We start from the raw sequence: 12,088 nt of genomic DNA, 5'->3' as shown, positions 1-12,088 counted from the left end.
CCTCGGGACAAAGAGTTTCCTGAGTGGTAATTAAGTAAAATGACCTCGAGAATAGCAAAAGGCTGTATCTTACTTACCTGAGCCTCTGGCCTTGAGACTTGTAATTGGATCCATAAAACTGTCAAATGATAAACACGGCGTAAAATTGACATCATTTTTTTCATAACCTAAAACCCATCATCAGGTTATAAAACCAAACTTCTGTTGTACTTGTATAAGGGCCTAGGGGGCTAAACGCCACTTCCCTCCCCTCTGGCTATAGTTTCTTTGAAAAGAGAGAGAGAGAGGGAGAGAGAGGCAGTTTAAACTTTTCTTCCTCTCTTTGGTTTGTGGTGTGTTAACTCCACCCCTTTGCTGAGAGAGACCCTGTCTCTCAGCCTGGGGCAGTGACACTTAAAAGTCTCCTAGAATGTAAGCTAGCAATCTCCAGTGGGCTCCTCGCCCACCTGGGTAGCTACTGCTCGGCCCTGTCACCCTGGGACCTGTCTTGCAGTTGTCTGAACACAAGTTTCTTTTAGACAGTCCCAGGTACCTGACTGTTGATGAGGTGTCACCCCAAAGCGCTTGTTAGAGGAAACACTAGGCTCAGATTCAATCTAAAATCTAAAGAGACATACGTATCTATCTCACACATAAAAATGCCAGCGTAGGGGTTGGTGCTGTGGTGTAGCGGATGAAGCCACCGCCTGCAGCGCAAGGCATCCCGCATGGGCGCCGGTTCAAGTCCCGGCTGCTCCACTTCCCATCCAGCTCTCTGCTGTGGCCTGGGAAAGCAGTGGAAGATGGCCCAGGTGCTTCGGCCCCTGCACCCATGTGGGAGACCCGGATGGAAGACTTCTCTCTCTCTTTCTAACTCTGCCTTTCAAATGAGTAAATCTTTAACAAATAGATAAATAAAATGTACTGATACAAATGTCTAAAGTTACAAGTCTAATGATCTTGTTGCGTTGTTATCAGTCACAAAGGTTATCTTAGTAAAGAGTCCTAAAGGCCTAAAAGAGATAAATGTTTTATGAAGTCCTACAGGTACTTTCTAAAAACTATGTAAACAAGTGCCTTTTGTCAATAATGTTCCTTTTTAAAAAAAGGTTTACTTAGGGGCTAGCACCATGGTTCACTTGGTTAATCCTCTGCCTGCGGCACCGGTATCCCATATGGGCACTGGGTTCTAGTCTTGGTTGCTCTTCTTCTGGTACAGCTCTCTGCTGTGGCCCAGGACGGCAGTGGAGGATGGCACAAGTGCTTGGGCGCCTGCACCCACGTGGGAGACCTGGAGGAAGCACTTGGCTCCTGGCGTCGAATCGGTGTATCTCCAGCCGTAGCGGCCATTTGGAGGGTGAACCAACGGAAGGAAGACCTTTCTCTCTCTCTCTCTCTCTCTCTCACTAACTCTAGCTGTCAAAAAAAAAAAAGTTTACTTATTTATTATTTGAAAGGCAGAGTCACAAAGGCTTCCTCTGACAACTACAGAGGGAAACTCAGAAAGGAAATTTTCGTATTTACACCGAACAAGTCCTTTGTTCTGGAGGAGAAGAAGGAGATGGGAAGAGAAAAGGCAAGAAGGCGAGACCCATCCCTTAAAAAACCCCAGCCTAAATGTGAACTAGGCACTCTCTCTCCTTACTCTAATAAACTTTGCTACTTTGCTTTGCTTTCCACTGCTCCCTGTCTCACGGCTGAATTCTTACTTGCACAAAGACAAGGACCCTCAGCTTTTTCTCCAGTGACAATAGCAGAGAGCTGGATGAGAAGCAGAGCAGCTGGGTCTCGAACTGGTGTCCATATGGGATGCTGGCACTACAGGTGGCAGCTTTACCTGTTACACCACAGTGTCAGCCCCAATATTCTCTCTCTCTCTCTCTCTTTTTTTTTTTTTTTCGACAGGCAGAGTTCAACAGTGAGAGAGAGAGAGAGAGAAAGGTCTTCCTTTTCCGTTGGTTCACCCCCCCAAATGGTCGCTACCACCAGAGCACTGCACCGATCCAAAGCCAGGAGCCAGGTGCTTCCTCCTGGTCTCCCATGCGGGTGCAGGGCCCAAGCACTTGGGCCACGACAGAGAGCCGGACTGGAAGAGGAGCAACTGCAACAGAATCCGGCGCCCCAACCGGGACTAGAACCCGGGGTGCCGGCGCCACAGGTGGAGGATTAGCCAAGTGAGCTGCGGCGCCGGCCACCAATATGCTCTTAATAAGAGGTTTCAACCCTCTAAAAGAAAACCAGGCTATTCATAAAAATTAAAATATTGTTGGGTCTGTATTTAAATATTTCCTCTTCTAGGTCCCCCCCCCAAAAAAAAACACCCCTTTTTCCATGACTCCTATTGTTTTTGGTAATTTGGGACAGCTCTGTAAATAGATACAAACTAAAATTTAATAATAAACTACAGATTCCAACTGAAAGGGTGTGGTTAATCTAGGTTACTAAAACAAAAGGTAATTCTAATCAATAAATGGTAATTTTTTTTTTATTTTTTTGACATGTAGAGTGGACAGTGAGAGAGAGAGACAGAGAAAGGTCTTCCTTTGCCGTTGGTTCACCCTCCAGCACACTGCGCTGATCCGATGGCAGGAGCCAGGAGCCAGGTGCTTCTCCTGGTCTCCCATGGGGTGCAGGGCCCAAGCACCTGGGCCATCCTCCACTGCACTCCCGGGCCATAGCAGAGAGCTGACCTGGAAGAGGGGCAACCAGGACAGAATCCGGCGCCCCAACCAGGACTAGAACCCGGTGTGCCGGCGCCGCTAGGCGGAGGATTAGCCTAGTGAGCCGTGGCGCTGGCCTTAATTTTTAAAAGTTAAAAAATGGTTACTAACACTTTTATAGTTTAGTCTTGTAATATATGTTATACATACGTTATACGTATGCAGGTTGCATGTCTATGTAAAAAATTATTAAAAACTGTTTTGACTGGCTTGTAGATTAAAAAAAAAGCAGTCATATAAGGCTGCTAAATTAACACAAAGTACCTTTTTGGTACATGTGACTTCAATACATCTCTGATAAGCAGACTGTTCTAAATTTGTTGGTAGAGAAAAACTAAAAATGTTTTCTCAAGTCATTGACATGTTTGTGTTTGGGTTTGCTGGCCAAGCACCCTGCGCTTGGGTTAGGTATTTACAATCATACAAGTACAACAGTGATTTAAAATAATATAAAAAAAAGGTAAAATACAGTGCTCACTGCTCTCTATGAAGTCCAGTTTAAAGTTATCCTTTGACAAATTACTAACACCAAATTTATAGGCAGGTTAGGTAAACCGATCATCATGTTTCAGTCTTATCTGAAAGACATAGCTTTCCTCCCGGGTGTGGTTCTGTCTCACAGGAAAAGCTGTCTAAACACGCCCGTGACCTCGTAGCTTGGCCACCACAGGCTGAGGATGGAACTGAACAGCCCTGACTGATATCCTAGAGGCTGTCTCAGTGCTCTACTTCAGCAGAGACCAAGAAAGAAACAACGAGTTAGGCAGCAGGAGCAATGTACAGCCAACCAATGGCCACTGTCCCCAGTGTCCTGCCGTCAAAGACCCAGCGAGGCCAGCCCACCCCGCACGGCGTCAGGTGTCCATATGGAAAGCCGAGAGATGGGGCAATAGCCGTCCTGACCAAAGCCAGCCTCTCCAAAATCCTGGCAGGAGCTGGGTAGGTGGAACTGCCCTGGGCCCAAAGGGCTTCCTGCTTAGAACCACAGACCCGCCGGCACCGTGGCTCAATAGTCTAATCCTCTGCCTGCAGCGCTGGCACACGGGGTTCTAGTCCTGGTCAGGGCACCGGATTCTGTCCCGGTTGCCCCTCTTCCAGGCCAGCTCGCTGCTGTGGCCTGGGAGTGCAGTGGAGGATGGCCCAAGTGCTTGGGCCCTGCACCCCATGGGAGACCAGGAGAAGCACCTGGCACCTGCCTTCGGATCAGCGCAGTGCGCGGGCCGCGGCGGCCATTGGGGGGTGAACCAACGGCACAGGAAGACCTTTCTCTCTGTCTCTCTCTCTCTCTCTCTCTCTCTCACTGTCCACTCTGCCTGTTTAAAAAAAAAACACACACACACTCACACAACACAAACCGTAGACCCTGCTGGCTCCATGCTGGAAAAGTCCTTTACCTCGCCCAGTCTCCCAGGGGCAGGCCTAGGGTCACACATGGCAGGACTGGGCCCTTCCTCTCGAATTCACTGCCTGTTCTGTACTCCCCTACTGCCAGGCCGGCTAGGTAATGAGAGCCGACAGGATGTCCTTCTAAGGAAGTTCTGGCCTACCCGCCTCCCTCAGTGAGAAAACGCCCTCCTGGTTTAGACAGCACCCCTCCTAGGCACTCTGCAATGATTCAGCCTTTTTGTTTCAGATCCTGTTGGATTTAACTTGCTTGTTGGATCTGTTTGCTCCAGACTTACAAAGCCACTAACGGGTTGGGGGGAGACCTTCAACAGATAGAACAAGCCCCCCAAATAAGAGACTGGTGCTTCTTCCCTCAAAAAGTTCACCAGGGACGCTGCTTCAGGCACTCCGGAAACTGGCTGATTCACGCCTGGTCGAAGCTTGAGGAATCAGCTGCCCTATACAATAAATGGACCCATCCTTTTTCTGCCTCTTTGTATTGGTTTTAAAATTTTAATCTAAATCACTGTTGTATACACATAAAAAGGACAAGATCATAAAAAAATGATCAAATGAGGAAGCTCCCCCATGTCCTGGTCTAGACTGCTTGGAGGATGGTTTTTAGTGGATTCAAATCTCTCCTACGTGCTATGGTTATAATGTTAGGGGTCTCTCTGACTTTTCCTTGTCTTGTGCCCTCGTTTATGAAATATGTCTCTAACTACGTGAAGACCCTGGTCGGGAAAACAAACAGCTACGCATGTCACACTGCTGTCTGACCCGAAGGGTTCTGAGCATCAAGGTGGGGCTGTGGCAGAGGCCTCTGTCTTAACCAGGCTCAGCTCTGCCGTGATTGCAGCTGTGGCAGAGGCCTTCCCAGGTCGGAAGCAGAAGGCGACATCTGTCCTGCGAATGCTATGCGGTCTTTATCTGCTGTGGTCCCTGTCTACGGCTCTGCAGCCACTTCAGGAGCTGCGTGTAGTACAGAGCAATGATGTTAACCCTTGCCAGACCGCAGAAGGCTCAGTTTGTGTGAAAAAAAAAAAAAGAAAGAAAGAAAGAAAAACTCCTCAGTAACTACATTCACACGCCCAGTACTGTTTCAACCCACCATGTCACATTAGAACACCCAACAAGAGGCCAGCACTGTGGCATAGCGGTTAAAGCCCTGGCCTGAAGCGCCGGCATCCCATATGGGTGCCAGTTCTAGTCCCGGCTGCTCCTCTTCCGATCCAGCTATCTGCTAGGGCCTGGGATAGTGGTGGAAGATGGCCCAAGTCCTTGGGCTCCTTGGGCCCCTGCACCCACATGGGAGACCCAGAAGAAGCTCCTGGCTCCTGGCTTCAGATTGGCACAGCTCCAGCCATTGTGGCTATCTGGGGAGTGAACCAATGGATAGAAGACCTCTCTCTCTCTACCTCTCTCTGTAACTCTGTCTTTCAAATAAATAAAATCAATCTTAAAAAAAAAAAAAAAAGAATACACAATCAAATGCATGCAAGTAGCTATATAAGTGAGACAAAAAGACTAAAACCATATAGAAGGGAAAATGCTTCTTTGTTCAGGGCTCAGGATTTGGGCTAAGAAATTCCACCTGGGCCTTATGCCCATATAAGAAAAGACTGTCCTTTTAAGAAGCCTTGGTGTCTTGATTTTGAATCCTGCCTGCTACACTCGCAGCTGGCGATGCAATCCAGGGCGTCAGGGAGTGAACTGCCTGAGCCGTCCCTGCTGCCTCCCAGGCTGTGCATTGTGGGGAAGCTGGAGTCAGGAGCAGGAGCTAGCAATGACGCCCAGCTCTGCTGGAGTGGGGCGCAGCAATCTGGGCTTCCAGCAGCCATGCTCGTTCCCAATGTCTGTTTCATTTTTGCAAAGTTGTATTTATTTGAAAGGCAGAGTAGCAGAGAGATGGAGAGAGAGAGAGAGAGAGAGAGAGAGAGCTCTTCCATCTGCTGGTTCACTACCCAAATGACCACAACAGCCAGGGATTTTCCAGGCCGATGCCAGGAGCTTCTTCAGGGTCTCCCACGTGGGCGACAGTGGGAACAGGGCATAAGCACTTGGACCACCTGCTAGTGTCTTCCAAGGTACATTAGCCAGGAGCTGGATCAGAAGTGGGGCAGCCAGGACTTGAATTGGTGCCCATTTGGGATGCCGACATCAGTCTGTGACCTGACCTGCTAGGCCAGAATGCCAGGAACTGTGAAGAAAGACTGGCCGAGCTTCCCAAAGCAAACGGACAATCATCTCCATATGCAAGAAATTCCGGGTGCCAGGCAGGACTGACTCAGCTCTGCACACTCAATCCCGCCATCAAGACTCAGAGAATTTCATTTAAAAAAAAAAAAAAAAAAAAAAAGATTGAGGAGCTGGCGCTGTGGTATAGCAGGTAAAGCTGCTGCCTGCAGTGCCAGCATCTCATATGGGTGCTGATTTGAGTCCCAGCTGCTCCACTTCCCATCCAGCTCTCTGCTACGACCTGGGAAAGCAGTGGAAAATGGCCCAAGTCCTTGGGCTCCTGCATCCGTGTGAGAGACCCAGAAGAAGCTCTTGGCTTCTGGCTTCGGATCAGCTCTGTTCTGGCCGTTTGTGGCCTTTTGGGGAGTGAACCAACAGATGGAAGACTTCTATCTCTCTCTGTAACCCTGTCTTTCAAATAAATTAAAAAAAAAATTTATTTGCTTGAAAGGCAGAGCAACTGGGCCTGGGAGAGACAGAGAAAAAGAAAGAGAGCAAGCTCTTCTCCACTGGTTCTCCAGGGCTCCCAAATGGGAGGCAGGGGCCCAGATGGGATGCCGGTGCTGCAGGCCACAGCTTCATTTGCTTGGCCACAGGCCCAGGGCTAGAGCCGCAGAGCGTTTCCGGGGCAGCAGGAAGGAATGCACTTGTCACGAGGAAGGCCCCGCACCCACGCAGCCATGTTACAATCAGGTTTCCCATCGGAAACTGCAGAGACCAGAGGCCAGCGGCGGCCTGGACAGCTTCCAAGAGCACCGCGGACTTCCCAAGCGGCGGAAGGAGAGAGGTGTGTTTAGCTCACGGCTGTGAAGACAGCGGGTCAGACAGCACTCCCGAGGGCTTCAGAGCTCACAGCAGTGCACGATTCCAGAGCCCGCGGGGCAGGAGACCAGCGCGGGAGCAAGACGCCGAGAGAGCTGGGGCCGGCACTGGCCCGTCATTCCCTGGCTCTCCAAGGAGCTTAGGCAGGTCTGGGGCGTCTAGTAAGAGGCCTCCTGTCAGGTCCCTGCCACCCCCGCCCTGGGTAGGCCCGTGAAGAGGAGGAGCAAGGACCTCTGTGGCCGCCCATGAACCTGGCCGCCCTGGCCACTCCCTGTACCCTGTGGCAGCACCATCAACACAGCAGTTGGCTCCCAGCAGAGGTCAAAGGCCGATCTGGGCTCCCATACTAAGAGAACAGCCCGCACCTGGGGAGCACGGAGAGTGTGCTTAGATTGTCCTGCCTAGTCCCTGGTGCCTGGGGGACTGGGGTGGGACAGGTATAGCCAGAGGAGGCAAGATATCAACAAGACAGCCATGGGGCTCCTGACCGGAGACGTCTTGGTATCCCTGGCCATGGCCATGGCCATCTTCCTGCTCCTGGTGGACCTGATGCACCGGCGCCAGCGCTGGGCCGCACACTACCCACCAGGCCCCATGGCACTGCCGGGCCTGGGCAACTTACTGCAGGTGGACTTCCGGGACCCACGGAGGAGCTACCACCAGGTGAGAGAGGGGTGGTGTAGGCAGAGAGGACCTGGGCTCCATGCAGCTGACGGTGGGGGAGGGTGACCCCAGGGGAGGACACTGCCCTGACCCTGGCTCTGCAGCTGCGGTGCCGCTACGGGGACGTGTTCAGCCTGCAGCTGGCCTGGACGCCAGCGGTCGTGCTCAATGGACTGGCAGCTGTGCACGAGGCACTGGTGACCTGCAGCGAGGACACTGCGGACCGCCCGCCCATGCCCATTTTCAACCACCTGGGCTTTGGGCCACGCTCCCAAGGCAAGGAGTGGCGAGGAGATGGGGTCTGGGGGGTCTGGGGGAGGATGACTAATCAGGACAAGGACTAATGGGGGCTGTGAGAACAGAACCAGCGAGGGGCACAGGTGACCAGGAGGTTGGGCAGGTGGGGCACCCGGCCCTGGGGGAGACACAGGGGGCATGAGCAGGGGTGGGCCCAATCCTTGGTCAAGCCTACCACTCTGCCCCACCCCCAGGGGTGATCATGGCGCCCTACGGACAGGCCTGGCGGGAGCAGCGCCGCTTCTCCATGTCCATGCTGCGCACCTTTGGTCTGGGCAAGAAGTCTCTGGAGCAGCGAATGACTGAGGAGGCCGCCTGCCTCTGTGCTGCCTTCGCCAACCATGCCGGTGGGTGATGGGCCAAGGGACGCAGGCAGGCAAGGGGCAGGGAGCTAAGGGTGACCCCTGACTACATCCCCACCCCCAGGACGCCCCTTTAGCCCCAACGCGCTGCTGAACAAAGCCGTGGGCAACGTGATCGCCTCGCTCACCTTCGGGCGCCGCTTCGAGTATGACGACCCGCGCTTCGTCAGGCTGCTGCACCTGACCAAGACCGTGCTGGAGGAGGATTCTGGCACAGTGCCCTCGGTGCGGGCTCAGACACTGCGGGCGAGGATTTGCATCCATGCGGGTGGGGCAGGGGCTTCCCGGAGTGGCCACCTTGGAAGGAAAGACCTGGAGCTGGAAGGCCTGGAGCTGGGACATCCCAGACCCCAGCATGCGGCAGGCCCCAGGGCAGCCCCCACACCAGGATGAGGAAACCGTGCGTCCTGTGGGCCTTGGGAGCCACGCAGCACAGCGTTGGTGGACTTTATCTGTGTCCTACATTCCAGAAGAGCAGGGGCACCCAGCTGGGGAGAGCGGGTCACTGGGTCCACCAGGAGGGCGCTGCACCTGGGGCTGGTCTAGGTGAGCTCTGAGCACAGGGAGACCCTACCCTCCTATGAGCAGGTGCTGAACGTGGTCCCCGTGCTCCTGCGCATCCCGGGCTTGGTGGACAAGGTCTTCTCTGGGCACAAGGCCTTTGGGGACATGCTGCTTGAGCTAGTGACCGAGCACAGGATGACACGGGACCCCACCCAGCCACCCCGAGACATGACGGACGCCTACCTGGCCGAGGTGGAGAAGGTGAGAAGATGAATGGAAGGGCGAGGGCAGGGACGGTGAGGCCCCGCGTGTCCTGGGGGTACCTGGGTGCCGCACAACAGTCTAGGACTCGGGCTGCCAAGTAGAGAAAATGTGGTCATCTGGGGCCTCCTCCCTCTGCCCCTGAGCCCACGCTCTCTCCCCACCCAGGCCAAGGGGAACCCTGACAGCAGCTTCAGTGATGAGAACCTCTACTCGGTGATTGGTGAACTGTTTATCGGGGGGACGGTGTCCACGTCGGCCACACTGGTCTGGGCACTCCTGCTCATGATCCTGCACCCGGAAGTGCAGCGTGAGCCAGCTGGGGGCAGCTGTGGAGGGTGGGGCTGGGTGAGGGAAGAGCAGGCAGTCCCCTGAGCCACACCTGTGGCCCCAAGCACTGGTTGGCTCTGCCTCCTGTGACCTCCTTGTATGTGGGCACAGGCACAGCACAGGAGGCAGCAGAGTCTGTGCTCAGCTCAAAGGGAACTGACTTGCTATGGGGACGCTTGTCTGTCCAGGCCATGTCCAACAGGAGATAGATGAGGTCATAGGCCCGGCGCAGCAACCAGAGATGGGGGACCAGGCACGCATGCCCTACACCACTGCCGTGCTTCACGAGGTGCAGCGCTTCGCAGACATCGGCCCACTGGGCACACCGCACATGACATCACGGGACACTAAAGTGCAGGGCTTCCTCATCCCCAAGGTAGGCCGGGCCCCCTCATCCCGGCTCAGCACCCTTGCCCACTGGTGGCCCCAGCACATCCTCCTACAGTGAGTGGATGGAGCCCAGGCCACCCAGCCCTCCATGCCCAAGGTGCTGACCAGCCCACAGCCCAGGCTGGGTTGGGTGGGTGCAGAGCAGAGCCAGGACCCTTGTGTCCACACAGAGCCTCGGGAGCATGGGGAAGACAAACTAAGATGTGCCACCACATGTCCTAGGAAGTGCCTGCAGGGACAGGCAGCATCAGGGGTGCCATGGCTGGTGTCACACTTGGCTCTGACGTGGCTGAGCAGTACTTGGGCTGAGGGCTCCTTGAAAGAGTCCAGGTGGGTGCAGGTCAGGCCTGGGCCCTGAGAATGGGGTAGGGTCTGGAGTCCTCCCAGCCCAGGCCCCTCTCAGGACAGAAATCCTCTGCCCAGGGCACAGTGCTGTTCACCAACCTGTCATCGGTGCTGAAGGACGAGGCCGTCTGGGAGAAGCCCTTCCGCTTCCACCCGGGACACTTCCTGGACGCCCAGGGCCGCTTCGTGAAGCAGGAGGCCTTCATGTCTTTCTCCGCAGGTGCATGGGGTGCCCGGCTCCTGGCCCTGGCCCTGGGGACAGTGGGAGGATGCAGCCCAGGCTCACTGAGCCCCTGACCCTCCACAGGCCGCCGCGCGTGCCTCGGGGAGCCCCTGGCCCGCATGGAGCTCTTCCTCTTCTTCACCTGCCTGCTGCAGCGCTTCAGCTTCTCGGTGCCCGCGGGACAGCCCCGGCCCAGCGACCACGGCATCTTTGCTACCCTGGTGACCCCGGCCCCCTACCAGCTGTGTGCTGTGGCCCGCTAGTGGGGGCACCGAGTCCCCAGCCCACCCCCAGCAGGGCCCTGATGCACAATAAAGCAGTCTCCTGGCTCCCCTGTGGTTTCTGAGTCCACCCTTGGCCCCTGGTGAGCCCCCGATGTCATGGGTGCTCAGCCACCTGCCTGAGGCCACCCCCACCCCTGCCTCATCTGCCTTACCTGTCTTCTGGATGCATCTCAGACCTGGGACCGCGATGCTTAGCCTGCCACATCCTCCCATGAGCCTCACCCCTGTACTGTGTTGGTGACCACGGTCGTGCAGCAGTCTTGGCTCTGGGTCTGGGGAGCAGGAGGAGGGTGCATGGGCGATGTGGGGCATCAGCCCTGGCCCTGGCTGGAGAGAGTGTTGGGGTCCCCAGACCTCCCTCAGGCTCTGTGATTGGCTGGAAGCCCCCCCAACCTGGAACACTGTCGTCCTCACTGCTGTGGTTTAGTATAACCACAGGACACAGACGCAAGTCAGCAACGGGAACAGGCGCACAGGGCCAGATCCACCAAGACCAGCCCCGAGCTTGCAGGCGGTCTCTCCCAGGATGCTCAGCGAGACAGGGCTTGGTGCTCCCAGCACTGTTTTGTGGCAAGTGCTGAGAAGGCCAAGAGCCCGCACAGCTGCCCAGCACCTACAGCTCAGGGTTTTGCTGGGGGTCAGTTATGTGGACATGGAGCTGATGTCAGTTCCCCAGGTTCCAGCCTTCCTCCTCACCCTGGAGGTCACAGTGACACAGCCCAGGGCCCCAGCCCAAGGACACATGGTGGGCATCAACTCCATGGTATGGTCAAGACTCCAGGCATGGGAAGGCCCTGTGGTCAGGAGGGCAGTCCTAGGTCCCTGGGCATGTTTCCCAGCTGCCTGTGTAGAGTCCATGACTTCTCGAGGAACGTGGGGGTTGGACCTCTGCTACTGCACATACCCTCAGCTCTTACTCAGAACAGTCCTTTCTTGGAGCATCCATGTTCTTGTTTACAATGTAGTGAAACCTGTATCGTGAAAGTTATGCTGTTGGGGGGCTGGCGCTTTGGTGTAGCGGGTAAAGCCACCCCTGCAATGCCGGGATCCCATATGGGTGCTAGTTCCAGTTCTGGCTGCTCCACTTCCAATCCAGCAAGCTGCCATGGCCTGGGAAAGCAGTAGAAGACAGCCCAAGCCCTTTGGGCCCCTTACCTGCGTGGGAGACCCAGAAGAGGCTTCTGGCTCCTGGCTTCAGATCAGCCCATCTCCAGCTGTTGCAGCCATTTGGGGAATGAACCAGAGGATGGAAGACCTCTCTCTGCCTTTGCCTTTGCCTTTGCC

The 12,088-nt window shown here is 55.0% G+C and overlaps 1 protein-coding gene across 3 annotated transcripts; it reads left to right on the top strand.

The window, feature by feature from the left end:
- Positions 1 to 6,956: 6,956 nt before the first annotated feature.
- Positions 6,957 to 10,849, top strand: LOC100349036 (cytochrome P450 2D17). Of its 3 annotated transcripts, XM_002721376.6 has the most exons (9): positions 6,957 to 7,808; positions 7,913 to 8,084; positions 8,300 to 8,452; positions 8,532 to 8,692; positions 9,056 to 9,232; positions 9,401 to 9,542; positions 9,751 to 9,938; positions 10,376 to 10,517; positions 10,605 to 10,849. In XM_002721376.6, exons 1-9 carry the CDS (start codon positions 7,620 to 7,622, stop codon positions 10,781 to 10,783), a joined length of 1,503 nt encoding a protein of 500 aa, XP_002721422.3. In that variant the 5' UTR covers positions 6,957 to 7,619; the 3' UTR covers positions 10,784 to 10,849. The 3 variants fall into 3 exon arrangements, 2 of the variants coding, with proteins under 2 accessions (XP_002721422.3, XP_089165149.1); XR_016217067.1 differs by lacking the exon at positions 9,401 to 9,542 and having other exon boundaries at positions 6,973 to 7,808; XM_089309023.1 differs by lacking the exons at positions 10,376 to 10,517; positions 10,605 to 10,849 and having other exon boundaries at positions 6,973 to 7,808; positions 9,401 to 9,448; positions 9,751 to 9,911.
- Positions 10,850 to 12,088: the final 1,239 nt, after the last annotated feature.

Source organism: Oryctolagus cuniculus, chromosome 11 (genome assembly GCF_051225735.1).
Source record: "Oryctolagus cuniculus isolate XC-2025 breed Fujian yellow rabbit chromosome 11, ASM5122573v1, whole genome shotgun sequence".
NCBI classification, from domain to species: Eukaryota; Metazoa; Chordata; class Mammalia; order Lagomorpha; family Leporidae; genus Oryctolagus; species Oryctolagus cuniculus.
The sequence above is the reverse complement of the archived record's forward strand: the minus strand, read 5'-3'. Positions and strand labels throughout refer to the sequence as shown.

Excerpts from the sequence above, each read along its gene's own strand:
- LOC100349036 (XM_002721376.6), top strand. The coding sequence starts at position 7,620 with ATGGGGCTCCTGACCGGAGACGTCTTGGTATCCCTGGCCATGGCCATG. Across the intron at positions 8,453-8,531 it reads TGCCTTCGCCAACCATGCCG|GACGCCCCTTTAGCCCCAAC; the intron begins GTGGGTGATGGG and ends CCCCACCCCCAG. Across the intron at positions 8,693-9,055 it reads ATTCTGGCACAGTGCCCTCG|GTGCTGAACGTGGTCCCCGT; the intron begins GTGCGGGCTCAG and ends TCCTATGAGCAG.